This window comes from Salvelinus sp. IW2-2015, linkage group LG2, assembly GCF_002910315.2.
Source record: "Salvelinus sp. IW2-2015 linkage group LG2, ASM291031v2, whole genome shotgun sequence".
Classification (NCBI taxonomy): domain Eukaryota; kingdom Metazoa; phylum Chordata; class Actinopteri; order Salmoniformes; family Salmonidae; genus Salvelinus; species Salvelinus sp. IW2-2015.
In genome coordinates, this window is record NC_036839.1 from 3,680,211 (window position 1) to 3,700,654 (window position 20,444).

General features: G+C 42.8%; 2 protein-coding genes across 2 annotated transcripts in view; both read right to left on the reverse strand.

Moving 5' to 3' along the window:
* The window catches only part of LOC111972056 (sorting nexin-10A), a 7,192-nt gene extending 773 nt beyond the window's left edge, over positions 1 to 6,419 (reverse strand). The window contains exon 1 of the mRNA XM_070449283.1: positions 6,325 to 6,419. Within this exon, the coding sequence (XP_070305384.1) occupies positions 6,325 to 6,419 (95 nt within the window). The remainder of the gene's footprint in view (positions 1 to 6,324) is intronic.
* p2ry8 (P2Y receptor family member 8) overlaps positions 1 to 20,444 on the reverse strand; it is a 240,396-nt gene that overhangs the window by 69,867 nt on the left and 150,085 nt on the right. The window lies entirely within an intron of this gene.

Sequence of the window (20,444 nt, forward strand, 5' to 3'; positions counted from 1 at the left end):
AAAGAAAGGTTCTTAGGTGGTAGTTCAGGTAGCTGGACCCTGGAAACGGAGACAATCAAATCAAAACACACTTAAAGGGGCAATCTGGGATGGGTACATCCATTTTTTGGACTGTTTAATTAATTATATATAGTCATTGATTCTTAAAGAATATAATAATTTGTGCCAGATCCTGCCGGAACAGGATCCAGCACCTCTCTTTTTTGGACTGTTTCGTTCCAGGACCTATTTGGCTAGATCCGGTACCTCTCGTGGCATGAAAATAAATTTTCACTTTTTGCAATGTAAAATGTTTAATTAAAGCAATATCAAATCAGGAGGAGCTGCAGCATCCCTGATAAATTGAAATAGATTTGCCAAAGTTATACTGGAGGAGCTGCAGCACCCATGATGAGTTGATTTACTTTTACCAAAGGTATAGTTACTGCTGTCTGTTCAGAAATAAATGATATAATTCAGAAAATCCTACTACACCATGAGAAAGCATATCATCTAGCCACAAAGGATCAACAGCTTCTTTTAAAAAATGTGCCTATCTGTGGAGTGTAGCCCAATAACATGGCATAGCATAGCGTCGGGAACGCACGGCAAATCTGTCAGTGAACAAACAGCATGCAGACAAAAAAGTAATTTTGCAATAGTTCKAATACAATCGCTAGAAAACACAGGTTGGAAAGCAAATGGCTCCTGCTGAAAAGAGAAGACCGTAATCTGTCTGCTTTAGCCTACCGAAATATTTCATAAACTTTCAAATAGACCTATTGTTATACAAAGTAAAGTAAAAGAGCGAGAGGCATATGCATGAGCCCATAGGCCATCACCAGCGAGTGAGCTGTGCGTCATTGGGTGAGTCAGTGAAGCTGCAAAGCTTTTGTAGGACTATAATTTCCTTCCCATATTGTAGCCTACAGTATGTGTCTGCACACACATAGGCCTAGGCTATTGATGGATTCAAGACAAGGTTGTTTTTATTTATCTCAGATTCTCAGTTTGTCAGTGTCAAAGTAGCTTGTAATTTTGATCATTTGTGTGGTAATATGGTGCTTTCATGACAACTGGGAACTCTGACAAAAACGAAGTTGAATCTTAACATCAGTGATCTTCAGGTGGGAAAGTCGGAGCTCTAGTAAGAAGCCTGAGTTCCCAACTTGGAATTCCTAGTTGGATGCCCTTCCAAAACGAATTGTCCCAGTCAGAGTTTGTTTTTTACTGAGTTCCCAGGTTTCTTGAATTGCACTGAAGACGGAAGTCAGAGATTTCCCAGTTCTGAGTTCCCATGTTTTGAACCCGGCATTAAAAAATATTATGCCAAAGTCTGCAGTCATGTAAAATGATTTATCATTTATCCCGGACCCAGGCCACAAAAAAATCTCCATGCGTGCATCTTCAGTAAGTGCCTTTACTCTACTGTTCTATGCCACTACGCAAATGCAATGATATGCACGCTATGCTTTACTATAAAGGTGATTTTTTTTCTTCTCATGTGTTCCGGTACCTCACCAACAAACTATCATGGTCCAAATGTAACAGATGTGAAATGGCTAGCTAGTTAGCGGGTACGCGCTACTAGCATTTCAATCAGTTACGTCACTTGCTCTGAGACTTAAGTAGGGTTTCCCCTTGCTCTGCAAGGGCCGCGGCTTTTGTGGAGCGATGGGTAACGACGCTTCGTGGGCGACTGTTGTTGATGTGTGCAGAGGGTCCCTGGTTCGCGCCCGGGTCGGGGCGAGGGGACGTACTAAAGTTATACTGTTACACAAACACACCAAGACAGTTATGAAGAGGGCATGACAACGGCAGTTCTGAAAAGATAGGTAGAGAGGCTAGTGCGTACGGCCCATTACATCACTGGGGCCAAACTTCCTGTCATCCAGGACCTCTATACCAGGCGGTGTCAGAGGAAGGCCCCAAAAATTGCCAAAGACTCCAGCCACCCTAGTCATAGACTGTTCTCTCTGCTACTGTATGGCAAGTGGTACCTGAGTGCCAAGTCTAGGTCCAAAAGTCTTCTTCACAGCTTCTACCCCCAAGCCATAAGACTCCTGAACAGCTAATCAAATGGCTACCCGGACTATTGGCATTGGCCCCACCCAAACCCCCATTTGTATGCTGCTGCTACTGTTTATTATCCATGCACAGTCACTTTACCTCTACCTACATTGAGGTACATATTACCTCAATTACCTCAACTAACCAGTGCCTCCGCATATTGACTCTGTACCGGTACCCCCTGTATATAGCTTTGCTACTGTTATTTTATTGTTGCTCCTTAATTCTAAATATTTGTTCTTATTTATTTAAAAAGAAATTACTTCAGTTTATTGTAGTAAAAACTTTCTTAACACTTTTCTTAAAACTGACGGTGATTGAAGACAGGGAGAGGAGGGACAGAAAGAGGGAGGAGACAAAACAGAGAGACAGATAAAAGGGAGACAGGGACACGCAGGCAATGACAGCCGCGTGAAATCTCATGTCTGTTTTGGCGGAAATATCTGAAGAGCGGAGAAAAGTGGGAGGAATTGAACTGCTTTCATCTTGTCATAATTATCTCCAAGAAGAGACATGACAGGAACAATCTGTGTTTTTTATTTATAAATTAGAGAACAAGGACATTTTCGGTGACAACTTTGATGGCGTTCTTTGTCTGGACTAGTGACTAGTGATCTCATCTTTTCTTTTAGATCTGGTACTGCCTTAAGGAAAATTGCTAAAAAAACAACACTAAATAAAAAAAWTAAAATGAATGAGGAGCAGAAATGTCACTTTGATTTACGAAACATGATATGAAGCTACAATTAGGCTCATTGTGGAGTCCAATTTAATTCCAAGCCCTGTGCATCGCCATCCAACAACTACAACTTAAACCCTCATCCAGCCGTGTAATCAAATGGAAGTKTACCAATTGATCCAGCATTTTTGGTTTTGTGACTCCTTAGATCCAAAAAGGAATTTTTCATGATCAATGCAACCTTGACTTCTATCGACTGATCAAKAAATAGAAAATGAAAACAAAGCCAGCATTGATCAATATTTTCCCTCTTAAAAGGACCAGAACAGTCTCTGTATTCATCAATCTTGAGGATTTCGACAGGAAATTAACCACAGGAAGTGAGCCACAGACTCAAAGTAATGTCTTACCATTTCCTCTACAGCAAGGCCCATGCAGGCCAGTCTAGCCTGTCTGTGGTAGGCTGTTCAAGTGAACCTTCTGGCACAGAGTGTGGATGAGGTGTGGTAATGGGCAGGAGTTGTTGGGAATGATTACAGCTAATAGTCTTATACTATAACTTTGAGTTAACAGAAAAGAATGCAATGCATCCATAACAGACCTACGTTCTAATGGTATTTGTTTTCTATCAAACAGTTTGAGTGTTTGAGTCTCTCGAATGTCAGATGGGTGGGGTTAGTACTTTTGTGATGATTCCCTTGGCTTCATTACGCCAGGCAAATTCAATGAAATACAGCTGAAGTATTTGGAAATATACTGAACAAAAATATAAACGCAACATGTAAAGTGTTGGTCACATGTTTCATAAGCTGAAAGAAAAGATCCCCAAAATTTTCTATATGCACAAAAAGCTTATTTCTCTCAAATGTGGTGCAAAAATGTGTTTACATCACTGTTAGTGAGCATTTCTCCATTGCAGAGATAATCCATCCACCTGACAAGTGTGGCATATCAAGATGTCTCAAGTTTTGAAGGAGCGTGCAATTGGCATGCTGACTGCAGGAATGTCCACCAGAGCTGTTTCCAGTTAATTGAATGTTATTTTCTCTACCATATGCCGCCTCCAACGCCGTTTAAGAGCATTTGGCAGTACGTCCAACCAGCCTCACAACCGGAGACCACGTGTAAACACGCCCGCCCAGGACCTCCACACCAGGACCTCTTACATCCGGCTTCTTCACCTGCGGGATCGTCTGAAACCAGCCACCCGGACAGCTGATGAAACTGAGGAGTATTTCTGTCTGTAATAAAGCCCTTTCTGATTGGCTGGGCCTGGCTCCCAAGCTGCACATCTGCCCAGTTATGTGAAATCCATAGATTAGGGACTAATGCATTTATTTCAACTGACTGATTTACTAATATGAACTGTAACTCAGTGAAATTGTTGCATGTTGCATTTTTATTTTTGTTGAGTATATATACACTATATAATCTCAGCAAAAAAAATAAACGTCCTCTCACTGTCAACTGCGTTTATTTACAGCAAACTTAACATGTGTAAATATTTGTATGATCATAACAAGATTCAACAACTGAGACATAAACTAAACAAGTTCCACAGACATGTGACTAACAGAAATGGAATAATGTGTCCCTGAACAAATGGGGGGTCAAAATCAAAAGTAACAGTCAGTATCTGGTGTGGCCCCCAGCTGAGATAAGTACTGCAGTGCATCTCCTCCATTCTTGCTGTGAGATGTTACCCCACTCTTCCACCAAGGCACCGGCAAGTTCCTGGACATTTCTGGGGGGAATGGCCCTAGCCCTCATCCTCCGATCCAACAGGTCCCAGACATACTCAATGGGATTGAGATCTTCGCTGGCCATGGCAGAACACTGACATTCCTGTCTTGCACGAAATCACACACAGAACATGCAGTATGGCTGGTGGCATTGTCATGCTGGAAGGTCATGTCAGGATGAGCCTGCAGGAAGGGTACCACATGAAGGAGGAGGATGTCTACCCTGTAACGCACAGTGTTGAGATTGCCTGCAATGACAACAAGCTCAGTCCGATGATGCTGTGACACACCGCCCCAGACCATGACGGACCCTCCACCTCCAAATTGATCCCGCTCCAGAGTACAGGCCTCGGTGTAACGCTCATTCCTTCGACGATAAACGCAAATCCGACCATCACCCCTGGTGAGACAAAACAGCGACTTGTCAGTAAAGAGCACTTTTTGCCAGTCCTGTCTGGTCCAGCGACGGTGGGTTTGTGCCCATAGGCGACGTTGTTGCCGGTGATGTCTGGTGAGGACCTGCCTTACAACAGGCCTACAACCCATCAGTACAGCCTCTCTCAGCCTATAGTGGACAGTCTGAGCACCAATGGAGGGATTGTGCATTCCTGGTGTAACTCGGGCAGTTGTTGTTGCCATCCTGTACCTGTCCCGCAGTTGTGATGTTCGGATGTACCGATCCTGTGCAGGTGTTGTTACACGTGGTCTGCCACTGCGAGAACAATCGTCTGTCCGCCCTGTCTCCCTGTAGTGCTGTCTTAGGCTTCTCACAGTACGGACATTGCAATTTATTGTCCTGGCCAGATCTGCACTCCTCATGCCTCCTTGCAGCATGCCTAAGGCACATTCACGCAGATGAGCAGGGACCCTGGGCATCTTTCTTTTGGTGTTTTTCAGAGTGAGTAGAAAGGCCTCTTCAGTGTCCTAAGTTTTCATAACTGTGACCTTAATTGCCTACCGTCTGTAAGCTGTTATTGTCTTAGCGACCGTTCCACAGGTACAAGTTCATTCATTGTTTATGGTTCATTGAGCACGCATGTTTAAACCCTTTACAATGAAGATCTGTGAAGTTATTTGAATTTTTTATGAATTATCTTTAAAAGACAGGGTCCTTATATTATATATACACTATATATACAGTGGGGAGAACAAGTATTTGATACACTGCCGATTTTGCAGGTTTTCCTACTTACAAAGCATGTAGAGGTCTGTAATTTTTTATCATAGGTACACTTCAACTGTGAGAGACGGAATCTAAACAAAAATCCAGAAAATCACATTGGTATGATTTTTAACTAATTAATTTGCATTTTATTGCTGACATAAGTATTTGATCACCTACCAACCAGTAAGAATTCCGTCTCTCACAGACCTGTTAGTTTTTCTTTAAGAAGCCCTCCTGTTCTCCACTCATTACCTGTATTAACTGCACCTGTTTGAACTGCGTTACCTGTATAAAAGACCCTGTCACACACTCATCAAACAGACTCCAACCTCTCCACAATGGCCAAGCCAGAGAGCTGTGTAAGGACATCAGGGATAAAAATTGTGACCTGCACAAGGCTGGGATGGGCTACAGGACAATAGGCAAGCAGCTTGGGGAGAAGGCAACAACTGTTGGCGCAATTTTAGAAAATGGAAGAAGTTTGAAGATGACGGTCATCACCCTCGGTCTGGGGCTCCATGCAAGATCTCACCTCGTGGGGCATCAATGATCATGAGGAAGGTGAGGGATCAGCCCAGAACTACCCGGCAGGACCTGGTCAATGACCTGAAGAGAGCTGGGACCACAGTCTAAAAGAAAACCCATTAGTAACACACTACGCCGTCATGGATTAAAATCCTGCAGTGTACACAAGGTCCCCCTGCTCAAGCCAGCGCATGTCCAGGCCCGTCTGAAGTTTGCCATGACCCATCTGGGATCCAGAGGAGGAATGGGAGAAGGTCATGTGGTCTGATGAGACAAAAATAGAGCTTTTTGGTCTAAACTCCACTCGCCGTGTTTGGAAGAAAGAAGAAGGATGAGTACAACCCCAAGAACACCATCCCAACCGTGAAGCATGGAGGTGGAAACATCATTCTTTGGGGATGCTTTTCTGCAAAGGGGAGCAGGACGACTGCACCGTATTGAGGGGAGGATGGATGGGGCCATGTATCGCGAGATCTTGGCCAACAACACCTCCTTCCCCCAGTAAGAGCATTGAAGATGGGTCGTGGCTGGGTCTTCCAGCATGACAACGACCCGAAACACACAAGCCAGGGCAACTAAGGAGTGGCTCCGTAGAAGCATCTCAAGTCCTGGAGTGGTCTAGCCAGTCTCCAGACCTGAATCCATAGAAAATCTTTGGAGGGAGCTGAAATTCCGTATTGCCCAGCGACAGCCCCGAAACCTGAAGGACTGGAGAAAGGTCTGTATGGAGGAGTGGGCCAAATCCCTGCTGCAGTGTGTGCAAACCTGGTCAAGAACTACAGGAAACGTATGATCTCTGTAATTGCAAACCAAGGTTTCTGTACCAAATATTAAGTTCTAGCTTTTCTGATGTATCAAATACTTATGTCATGCAATAAAATGCCAAAGGAATTACTTAAAAAATCATACAATGTGATTTTCTTGGATTTTTGTTTTAGATTCCGTCTCTCCACAGTTGAAAGTGTACCCTATGATAAAAATTAGCAGACTCTAACATGCTTTGTAAGTAGGAAAACCTGCAAAATCGGCAGTGTATCAAATACTTGTTCTCCCCACTGTATATATATACAAGTATTTGGACACTCCTTTTTCATGTTTCGGGCTAGGCCCTTTTGTTCCAGTGAAAGGAATTCTTAACGCTACAGCATGCAATGACATTCTAGACGATTCTGTGCTTCCAACTTTGTATCAACAGTTTTGGGAAGGCCCTTTCCTGTTTCAGCAAAACAATGCCCCCGTGCACAAAGCAAGGTCCATATGGAAATGGTATATCGAGATCGGTGTGGCAGAACGTGACTGGCCTGCACAGAGCCCTGACCTCAAAACCGTCGAACACTTTCGGGATGAATCGGAACGTCGACTGCGAGCCAGGCCTAATCCCCCAACATCAGTAACCGACCTCACTAATGCTCTTGTGGCTGAATGGAAGCAAGTCCCCGCAGCAATGTTCCAACATCTAGTGGAAAGCCTTCCCATAAAATTGGATGGTGTTATAGCAACAAAGGAGGGGCCATGATTTTGGAAATAGATTTTCGATAAGCAGGTGTCCACATACTTTTGGTCATGAGGTGTATTTGAACCAAGGTCGGATCCATTATGCATTACACACAGGTGGTGCATAGAAATTCTTACTGCCATTTCCGTAATAGACAGGGACCCAGTCCAGTCCAGTCTGCCTCTGATGGGCTGTTTCACTGAGTCCCCCCAACAGTGAATAAAACCTGGAGCTTACTGAGGCCTAGTTAATAGGGATATCAAACTATTTATAAAAACTACCATCTATCATCCTCCACACACACACATTTATGCACGCAGGAACGCACAGACACACACACACACACTGGTTCCTGTGTACTAAATTGAATGTGTCCTTTCTCCTGCAGCTGAAGCGTTGAAAATGCTGCAATCATTGGTCCAGGCCCCGGCCTAACGTGGCCAGAGAGGATATGAGGCCCAGCCAAAACAGGCACAGAGCATTCCAGGCACAATTAATGTCCATTAAAAATAAAGGAGGAAGAAGGGCCAGGTTGCTTTGTGTTAAAGTATTCCTAGAGCCTGTTTAGGCAGACAAAGCCTGGTTGAGGTTTAAAGGCAGACCAGGCTTCTTTTTTCACAAAGTCATGGACTCCGCTTGATTTGTGTGGTATCTCAACAGCAGCAGTCGCAACTGATCCGCGTAGCATGGGACTGTTTTTGAGTTGGTGCTGTCATTTTCATTTTAAGCCTGTCAAGTAAGAATAGTAGCTGTCTTATTTTCATAATCAGATAATGGCATTGGAGAATGATGCTTTTGGACTTACCCTAGGCAAACCATATTTCTATTTGTGATGAAAGCATTGAGGTCTTGAGTACATTTTTAGATTCATTACACACACGTACACGCGCACACACACACACACATACCCAGCCTTAGAGAAACAGCAGGAGAAACATTCAAGAGTATAACCTACAGTAAATCCAAAGGCCACATGTGGTAGCCTGCATGAAACTGGCATTGGCTTTGGCGAGGACAGTGTACCAGTAAGCGAGGTCTGGTGTTAGTGAGACCACATGACAGCGCATCAGACCAAAACCACAGAGTCATTAGGCTGCCAGAGGATGAGGTCGAGCGCGAGACAGAGAAAGACAGACAGAGAGGGAGAAATATAAAGCGAGAGAGAGGAGGGAGATGAAAGGAGATGGGGAAGAATGAAGGAGAGATATAGAGAGGGAGAAAGAGAGACACGTGGGTTACAAATCATATTGGCAACATACAGACAACAACCAGACATCCTTACCAATTCCCTTCATTAAAAGTATTATCAACAGTCTGTCCCTCTGTCCTGTTTGTCCTCCCTGACCATCTGTGGCCAGGTGGCCCTTTTGACCATTGACCTTTCACAGGGATCAACTGACAAAGGTCATTCTTCTCAGGTTTGGGTAGTCTATGGTATGCACGAATGCACACAACACACACACACACACACGCGCACACACACACAGCAATAACTACTTTTTCTATAAGAAAGATGGGTAAATAACACTGATCAGAGATTAGCTGCAAGAATTTCATGTGAGAAAATGAGGATGTTATGTGTGTTTTCAAATAGAAGTAACGTGACAGAAGTGATACAAGTCCACTCCACTCTTCAGTCCACTCTTCAGACAGCATTTTTCAATAGTTCAGTGGAGACCCAGTTTGAGATATGATACCTGTCATGATACTGATGATGATCATGTCCTGGTGTTCAGTTAGGATTATTTTATGTATTTGTGCATGTAGGGCTCCTATACTGCTATTCATACCTGTGTAAGTACAGGCAAGACTGTCTGCCTTATACTATACATTGCATATTTGAGGCTTTTTCATATTGATGTACTGTATGAAAGGGCCATTCCATAAATGATGGTCCCAGTGAGGATGTCCTGTAGTGGAAAACGTGTTAAAGCTGTTAGTCATTGATTTACCAATTATAAGTTACACAATAAACTAGAATTTATTGACATTGAAATGGTCAACAATTCCACATGTTCAGAGCAGAGTTTGTTAGTTTTAACATAGCACGCATCAAGTTAGTGAGTGAATGTGTTCATAATTTGTTGAGCATCTACGCATGAACAAACAACACATGTCAAATGAAACAATTCGCTTTTAAGAGTGGCGTGAGTCTGTGTCATCTCTAAAGAGAATGTACAATTTAGCTACAAAGTGTAATGAACACCATGGGAGAGAGAGCTGGTTTCAAGTGCAGGGCGAAGCAGGTGTTTATTTGTAAAGGACCACAGGAGGAGGGAGGTAGCTGGGTCCAGGGGCAGGCAGGTCATACACCGGGGTCCAAAAAGGCAACAGCACCGGCATGGCCAGGAATATATTATTCAGAATTCAAATTAGTTTGGTTGGATGCAAGTGATTCTCGTTTACTGAGTAATTTATTTTACCTGTGGTAAGTTGCAGGTGCCTACAGAGTAAAAATAGCCATGAAACCAGTTTTTAAATAAAGACAAAATTAACATTCTGATCCATTGCAACTCCGTTGTAAAGTGCAAGGGTTCCAATATATTTGACCGCAACTGTACCTTAATTYCGTAACACACACTGAAAAAGAAATGTGTCTTAAAATAGATTAAATTACACAATTAMTTTCCTGTTTAATGCCTGAGTTTCCTGTTTATGCAAACAAACCACTGAAACCTAACGCGCACACCCCACAACAGAGGTGTAGCGGAGACTCAAGCAGGTCCCAACAATTTAGGGCTTCCACCAAATATTTTACCAATAGTATGTTAAGTGTTTGGAAAAGGACCTAGTATTTAGTATTAGTATTTATTATAGATACCCATTAGCTACTCTTCTTGGGGTCAAGCAAAATTAACTTCACTAGGGTAGGGGGCAGCATTCGGAATTATGGATGAAAGGCATGCCCAAATTAAACTGCCTGCTACTCAGTCCCAGAAGCTAGGGTATGCATATAATTAGTAGATTTGGATAGAAAACACTCTAAAGTTTCCAAAACTGTTAAAATAATGTCTGAGTATAACAGAACTGATTTGGAAAAAAAGCYCCCTGCACTTTCACTGGCTGTTGTCGAGGTGTGACGCTAGCGTCCCACTTGTACCAGAAAGGTTTTAAGGGAGTTATAAAAAAAATGTAAACATTACAATACATTCACCACAGATTTCACAATATATTAAGTGTGTGCCCTCAGTAGTGTGTGCCTACTCTACTACCACATATCTACAACACTAAATCCATGTGTTCGTGTGTGTTTACAATTGGCTCATTCATCCCCCTCCTCTCCCCTGTAACTATTCCCCAGGTCGTTGCTGCAAATGAGAACGTGTTCTCAGTCAACTTACCTGGTAAAATAACGGTAAAATAAAAAATAAAATAAATAAAAGTATAGTGCGTATGTTATAATGTGTTTGCATGCATGTGTCTGTGCCTATGTTTGTATTGCTTCACAGCCCCCCCTGTTTTCCTAAGTCTGTATTTGTGGCACCTGACCACACGACTGAACAGTAGTCCAGGTGCAACAAAACTAGGGCCTGTAGGACCTGCCTCGTTGATAGTGCTGTTACAGCACTTTATTACGGACAAACTTCTCCCATCCTAGCCAATGTTGTATCAATATGTTTTGACCATGACAGTTTCCAATCCAGTGTTACTCCAAGCAGTTTAGTCTCCTCAACTTGCTCAATTACCACATTATTCATTACAAGATTTAGTTGAGGTTTTGGGTTTAGAGAATGATTTYTCCCAAATACAATGCGTAAAGTTTTTGAAATATTTAGGACTAACTTATTCCTTGCCACCCATTCTGAAACTAACTGCAGCTCTTTATTACAGTGGCATGTGAAAGTATTCACCCCTTTGGCTTTTTTTTCCTGTTTTGTTGCCTTAAACCTGGTAATATTCAAATCAAATCAAGTTTATTTTATATAGCCCTTCGTACATCAGCTAATATCTCGAAGTGCTGTACAGAAACCCAGCCTAAAACCCAAACAGCAACCAATGCAGGTGTAGAAGCACGGGCGGATAGGAAAAACTCCCTACAAAGGCCAAAACCTAGGAAGACACCTAGAGAGGAACCCAGCGCTATGAGGGGTGGCCAGTCCTCTTCTTCGGCTGTGCCGGGTGGGATTATAACAGAACATGGCCAAGATGTTCAAAATGTTCATAGTGACAAGCATGGTCAAATATAATTCAGAATAAATGTCAGTTGGCTTTTCATAGCCGATCATTAAGAGGTATCTCTAACTCTACCGCTCCTGCGGTCTCTAGAGAGTTGAAAACAGCAGGTCTGGGGACAGGTAGCAACGTCCGGTGGACAGGTCAGGGTTCCATAGCCGCAGACAGAAACAGTTGAAACTGGAACGCCAGCAAGGCCAGGTGGACTGGGGACAGCAAGGAGTCGTCATGCCCGGTAGTCCTAACGCATGGTCCTAGGGCTCCAGGTCCTCCGAGAGAGAAAAAGAAGAGAGAAGGAGAGAATTAGTGAGAACATACTTAAAATTCAACACGGACACCGGATAAGACAGGAGAAAGTACTCCAGATATAACCAACTGACCCTAGCCCCTCGAAACATACAAACTACTGCAGCATAAATACTGGAGGCTGAGACAGGAGGGGTCAGGAGACACTGTGGCCCCATCCGATGATACCCCCGGACAGGGCCAAACAGGAAGGATATAACCCCACCCACTTTGCCAAAGTACAGCCCCCACACCACTAGAGGGATATCTTCAACCACCAACTTACCATCCTGAGACAAGGCCGAGTATAGGCCACAAAGATCTCCACCACAGCACAAACCAAGGGGGGGGCGCCAACCCAGACAGGAAGTTCACGTCAGTAACTCAACCCACTCAAGTGACGCACCCCTCCTAGGGACGGCATGAAAGAGCATGTATTTGTATCATTTGATTTACAAAACATGCCTACCACTTTGAAAATGCAAAATATGTTTTCTTGTGAAACAAACAAGAAATAAGAAAAAAAAAKTGAAAACTTGATCGTGCATAACTATTCACCCACTAAAAGTCAATACTTTGTAGAGCCACCTTTTGCAGCAATTACAGCTGCAAGTCTTTTGGGGTATGTCTCTATAAGCTTGGCACATCTAGCCACTGGGATTTTTGCCCATTCTTCAAGGCAAAACTGCTCCAGCTGCTTCAAGCTGGATGGGTTCTGCTGATGTACAGCAGTATTCAATTCATACCACAGATTCTCAGTTGGATTGAGGTCTGGGCTTTGACTAGGCCATTCCAAGACATTTAAATGTTTCAAATCAAATCAAAGTTTATTTGTCACGTGCGCCGAATACAACAGGTGTTGTACAGTGAAATGCTTACTTACAGGCTCTAACCAATGGAGAAAAAAAGGTATGGGTGTGTGTGTGTGTGTAGGTAAGTAAAGAAATAAAACAACAGTAAAAAGACATTTGAAAAAAGAGTAGCAAGGCTATATACAGACACCTGTTAGTCAGGCTTATTGAAGTAGCATGTACATGTAGATATCGTTAAAGTGACTATGCATATATGATGAACAYAGAGTAGCAGAAGCGTAAAAAGAGGGGTTGGCGGGTGGTGGGACTCTATGCAGATAGCCCGGTAAGCCAATGTGTGGGAGCACTGGTTGGTCTGGCCAATTGAGGTAGTATGTACATGAATGTATAGTTAAAGTGACTATGCATATAAGATACACACAGAGTAGTAGCAGTGTAAAAGAGGGGTTGGGGGGGCACACAATGCAAATAGTTCGGGTAACTATTTGGTTACCTGTTCAGGAGTCTTATGGCTTGGGGGTAAAAACTGTTGAGAAGCCTTTTTGTCGTAGACTTGGCGCTCCGGTACAGCTTGCCATGCGGTAGTAGAGAGAACAGTCTATGACTGGGGTGGCTGGGGTCTTTGACAATTTTTAGGGCCTTCCTCTGACACCGCCTGGTGTAGAGGTCCTGGATGGCAGGCAGCTTTGCCCCAGTGATGTACTGGGCCATACGCAATACCATCTGAAGGGCCTTGCGGTCGGAGGCCGAGCAATTGCCGTACCAGGCAGTGATGCAACAGGTCAGGATGCTCTCGATGTTGCAGCTGTAGAACCTTTTGAGGATCTCAGGACCCATGCCAAATCTTTTTAGTTTCCTGAAGGGGAATAGGCTTTGTTGTGCCCTCTTCACGACTGTCTTGGTGTGTTTGGACCAATCTAGTTTGTTGTTGATGTGGACACCAAGGAATTTGAAGCTCTCAACCTGCTCCACTACATCCCCGTTGATGAGAATGGGGATGGGGATGAGAATGGGGTGCTCGGTGCTCCTTTTCCTGTAGTCCACAATCATCTCCTTAGTCTTGGTTACGTTGAGGGATAGGTTGTTATTCTGGCACCACCCGGACAGGTCTCTGACCTTCTCCCTATAGGCTGTCTCATCCTTGTCGGTGATCAGGCCTACCACTGTTGTGTCATCAGCAAACTTAATTATGGTGTTGGAGTCGTGCCTGGCCATGCAGTCATGGGTGAATAGGGAGTACAGGAGGGGACTGAGCATGCACCCCTGGGGAGCTCCAGTGTTTCCCCTTAAACCACTCGAGTGTTGCTTTAGCAGTATGCTTAAGGTCATTATCCTGCTGGAAGGTGATCCTCTGTCCCAGTCTTAAATCTCTGGAAGACTGAAACAGGTTTCCCTCAAGAATTTCCCTGTATTTAGCACCATCCATCATTCCTTCAATTTTGACCAGTTTCCCAGTCCCTGCCGATGAAAAACTTCCCCAAAGCATGATGCTGCCAACTCCATGCGTGACTGTGAGTATGGTGTTCTCGGGGTAATGAGAGGTGTTGGGTTTGRGCCAGACATAGCATTTTCCTTGATGACCAAAAAGCTAAATTTTAGTCTCTTCTGACCAGAGTACCTTCTTCCATATGTTTGGGGAGTCTCTCAAATGCCTTTTGGCAAACACCAAACGTGTTTGCTTATTTMTTTCTTTAAGCAATGGCTTTTTCCGGCCACTCTTCTGTAAAGCCCAGCTCTGTGGAGTGTACGGCTTAAAATGATCCTAAGGACACATACTCCAATCTCTGCTGAGGAGCTTTACAGCACCTTCAGGGTTATCTTTGTTATCTTTGTTGCCTCTCTGAGAAATACCCTCCTTGCCTGGTCTGTGAGTTTTGGTGAGCGGCCCACTCTGGGCAGGTTTGTTGTGGTGCCATATTCTTTCAATTTTTTAATAACAGAGTTAATCGTGCTCCATGTGATGTTCAAAGTTTCTGATCTTTTTTTATAACCCAGCCCTGATCTGTACTTCTCCACAACTTTGTCCCTGACCTGTTTGGAGAGCTCTTTGGTCTTCATATTGCCGCTTGCTTGGTGGTGCCCCTTGCTTACWGGTGTTGCAGACTCTGGGGTCTTTCAGGACAGGTTAATATTTACTGATATCATGTGACARCTAGATTGCACACAGGTGGACTTTATTTAACTAATTATGTGACTTCTGAAGGTAATTATTTGCACCAGATCTTATTTAGGGGCTTCATAGCAAAGGGGTTGAATACATAAGCACACACCAGGTTTTCATTAGTTTTTTAATTTGACATTTTTTGAAAAAAGTTATTATTTTTATTTCACTTCACCAATTTGGACTATTTTGTGTATGTCAATTACATGAAATCCAAATAAAAGTCCATTTAAATTACAGATTGTAATGCAACAAAATAGGAAAAACACCAAGGGGGATGAACACTTTTGCAAGGCACTGTAAGTGTTGCAGTCATTTCAGTCCCTGTGGCAGCTGACGTGTATAGTGTTGAGTCATCCGTATACATAGACACACTGGCTRTACTCAAAGCCAGTGGCAAGTCGTTAGTGAAGATATAGAAATGTAAGTGGCCTTGACAGCTGCCATGGGGAATTCCTGATTCTACCTGGATTTTGTTGGAAAGGCTTCCATTAAATAAAGAACTCCCGGTTAGACAAGTAACTCTTTATCAACAATATAMCAGGGGGTGTAAAGCCATAGCACATACGTTTTTCCAGAGACAGACTATGATCGATAATCTCAAAAGCCACACTGTAGTCTTACAAAACAGCCCCCACTATATTTTAATCATACATTTTTCTCAGACAATCATCAGTCATTTGTGTAAGTGCTGTGCTTGTTGAATGTCCTTCCCTGTACGCGTGCTGAAAGTCTGTTGTCAATTTGTTCACTGTAAAATAGCATTGTATCTGGTCAAACACTATTTTTTTCCAAACGTTTACAAAGGGTTGGTAACAGGCTGATAACAGGCTGATTGGTTGGCTATTTGAGCAAGTAAATGGGGCTTTACTATCCTTAGGTAGGGGAATAACTTTTGCTTCCTTCCAGGCTTGAGGGCACACACTTTCTAGTACGCTTAAATTGAGATATGGCAAATAAGAGTGGCAATATCATCTGCTATTATTGTCAGTCATTTTCCATCCACTTTGTCAGACCCCGGTGGCTTATCATTATTGATAGATAACAATCTTTTTTAACCTAAATCTTTGTTCATATGTCTATTGCCACTGTTGTCTTCTTCTCTTTTGTGTGTGCAGCCAATCCTGCAGTCAGACTGGTGAATGGGACAAGCTCCTGCTCTGGGAGAGTGGAAGTCTTCACCAAATCAGAGTGGAAGAGAGTGTGTGACATCAACTGGGACATGAAAGACGCCATGGTGGTGTGTAGACAGCTAGGCTGTGGCAACGCTATTGCGGTACCATACAGACCTGGACAGGAACACGGAGGAATGAGTATCAGCAACGTGAAATGTTCTGGAAAKGAGTATACCCTTGACGATTGTCTACTCAATGGGTACGGAGATGATTTCTACCACTGTTATGATGCTTCTGTTGTCTGGTCAGGTACGACATTGTAGATATTGTATTTAACAAGGCAAAGTCATTCATCTTTTACATAAAACTTTAGTTTTTGTTTAATTCAAAATGATTTACCATCAACAAAAGTGATGTAATGCTTCKCCATATATCTTTCTTCAGCCTTTGTGAGGCTTGTGGATGGTGCTCCTCTCTGCTTTGGGAGAGTGGAGGTGAAGTCCATCAGTCCTGTGCCTCAGTGTGTGAAGCTGACTGACTGGCAGGATGCAGAGGTAGTCTGTCGAGAGCTTGGCTGTGGGGCTCCTTCAGCTCTACAGGGGGGGCTGAATGGAGAAGGTGACCGTCTAATCTGGGCTAAAGAGTTCCAGTGTAAAGGTGATGAGTCCCTTCTCCTGGACTGTGACACATTGTCCAGAAAAGAGCACACCTGGAAAAGATGTTGGACTCACTTGCATAGGTAGAAGATCCTTTGAAACAAATGCTGCAATGTCAGTGTCAATGTATTTTCCATTCCGGACAATATGTGTATTACTCTCTCTCTCATTCTTTCTCTCTCAAGACAGAACACTGAATGGGACATAACACAGGCAGCAGTGGTCTGTAGACAGCTTGGCTGTGGCTCGGCTATTTCAGCACCAGGTGGCTTTCTCTTTGGAAATGGTACTGGACATGTGGTCCGTGGTTCCATTCCATGTAATGGATCGGAATGGTCACTATTTGAATGCCAACCGATATTTACATCTCCAACCAGCTCCTGTTGCAATAATGCTGGGGTGATATGTTCAGGTAGGACCTGTGGGTAAAAAGTATGCACGGTTTGTTGTGCTATTATTGAGTAGCTGTTTGTGAGAGGGTCTCTTCTCTCCTCTTTTTACAGATCTCCTACAAAATAATAACTACCTGGCTGATTCAATAGGAGGGGTCTCCAAGGGCCACCAAGGGCCAGAGGTGTTCAGGGGCCACAGCTTCACCATCACCTGTTCCATTCAGCCACATTACCCAGGAGGCTCCATCCTCTTTACATTCATTGGCTCCAACAGAACCCAGACACAGCCAGCTGTCAATCACTCTTCTGCCTTTCACTTCCCTGCTGGTGATTACTCCCATCAAGGGAACTACAGCTGTGTTTGAGATTTACATGTTCTCTTATCATTTCTCCTCTGAGAGTGAGCTCCTATCCCTCACTGTCACAGGTAACTGAGAATGAATCACACTTACAAGTTGGCGTTCACATCTTTCCACCGATTGATCTGTTAACTATCTGTCAATTTCCTCCTACATTTTTATTCTGTTGCAGTCTCTCTTCTGACAACAGCTTCCAGCATCAGAGACATGATGGTGCTGCTGGCAATTATGACCATCACCACAGCCATCGTTATATACTCACTCATTTGCCTATATTTCACCAAGTAAGTGGACTCAAAACACATTCTCTTTTAATCTCTGGGATAGGAGTCCCGCTAGTGGGACTGTCGACCTTTATCGGTGAAATTGGAGGGCGCACAATTCAAATAAATAGTCATAGAAATTATGGATATTAAACATTTTGGTACATATGTTTATTTTAACATCTTACATCGGTTAAAAGCTTAAATTCTTGTTAATCTAACTGCAATGTCCGATTTACATTGAGCTTTATAGCGAAAGCATGCCATCGGATTGTTTGAGGACGGCGCCCCACATCAAAATATTTTTCAACCAGCACAGGCTTCACAAAATCACAAATAGCGATTAAATATCCACTTACTTTTTGAWAATCTTCCTCTTATTTGCATTCCAAAGGGTCCCAGCTACAACATGCATGGTSGTTTTGTTAGATAAACTCCTTCTTTATATCCCAYAAAGTCTGTTTAGTTGGCGCAATCGATTTGAGTAATCCATTCATTCAACATGCAGAGTACGGAATCCAAAAAGCTACCGCTAAACTTGGTTAAAAAAAGTCCAACTATGTTTCTACTCAATCATCAGGTACCCTAAAATGTAATTAAACTATAATATTTCATACGGGAAGTAGTTTGTTCAATAGAAAAGCAAAATTAGCAGGCGTGCCTCCTCTTCATCTCACGCGCACAGACTGATTTCCAACTGTGGGTTCCTGTATCAAAACTCAGAATTCTTCCTCGTTTGGGAAGAAACAAGCCTGAAACCTTGAACAAAGACTGTTGACATCTAGTGGAAGCCATAGGAATTGCAATCTGGGAGCTGGATTTAACATTGTCTCTATACGTTATAATGGAAGAGCATGGGATCTCAAAAAATATATATTTCCGGTTGMTTTTTCTTTGGATTTTCTTCTACCATATCTATTGTGTTATAGCCTCATACATTATTTTAACATTTCTACAAACTTCAAAGAGTTGTCTATCCAATAATACGGATTATATGCATATRCTGGCTTCTGGGCCTGAGTAACAGGCAGTTTACTTTGGGCACGTCAGTCAGARAGGAAGTGGAGAGAATAGGGGCCTAGCCTTATGAAGTAGTTAAGTACAGAGGTGAACCTGACACCTCACCAGCTGTTTTCTTKGCACTACACAACTGATTCAAATGATCAAGTCATCATCAAGCTTCAAGTGGTATTTATGTATTRATTTGTGATCTGGTTGTGTAAAAGTCTAACAATGACATTATCTTCTATTGTTTGTCCTCATTTGTCTGTTTTTCAGCATAATGTAGTCTGTAGCCACTTAGTGTGGACACCAGGTGAGACTACACACACAGATTCCTGTTGAACACAGTCACTTTAATTACCTTATTTTCTCAATAATAGTCTCTCTCCTTCACTTCATCCCTCTTCTCCCTAAATCCTCTAGGTTATATCAGCTGTGCTGGTGAACCCRTCCCACATCTGATCTGGCTGACACAGAGGACACAGCATGAWCAAAGGTGAGAGGTCACTTGGTCGGGTCAACAGGATGTACAGTATTATTAAAGAGATGCTTTACATTGAAATCCAGATAGAGATGTAGTAGTCCCAGAGCTAATGATCCAAGGGCAGTTTTGCATTTCACCTCCTGATGACTATGATGACTGACTGTGTTAGAATTTAAAAAAACAAAGCTTAATCATGCTCTCTCTCTAGCCATCTGTCTCTCGTCTGCAGGTATGTTTTGATGTGAGAGAGGAAGCCAGTCCCGTCATCGCCACCTCACCCGCTCTTAAGATTACCTTCGGGCCGACTGGGAGCCCATGGCTGGTTAGGAGACACCGCTAGAGACACTATGTATTTGTGATGAACTGAGAGATTATTAGGGTAGCATTGTAATTCATTAATCATATGCTGTCTTCCCTGCTCCTCTGTTTTATGTCTTTCCTTTTCTGTCTTCTACACCTCTCTCCGCACCTCCTCTTTTTCCCTCTTTTTTAATAATGCACACCATATGTGCATTGAAGTACAGATTGAACTTGCATTTATAATATTACAATTATAATATTTATAATGCATGTATTATGTATTTAAAACACCTGGATAATGAACRTTCAATAAAGTGTTTCAAATTCTCCACTGTTTGAAATGAAGTATCTCATGAAATACTACACCTATCCTGTGTCCTCAGATTAATGCAGATGAAGGGAGTTAGATATGCATAGGACGTGTAGTGTACAGTTTTTTTTCTGTATATGATTTACAAATCAGCCTTTACTTAAATCCTGTTTCTCGTCTATTGCATAGTTACAATGTGTAATCGTTGATGTCCCAGGAGCAGGAGTGGTAAACACTGTTGAAGTGTATAATTGAAATACATACATGCAGACACAGCATCATTCAAAGAATGGAGTTTGATACACCTGGTATTGGATATACCTGAACCGCACCTTTATTTGCCAAGGAAGAGTACATGATCAGTGAATATATRCAATGTACAGGCTACAATGTGGGGATCTCATGCATGGTAATAACTACAGTACATGTACAGTATATAGGACTTGCATCTTTGGCACAATAAAATTATTATATTCT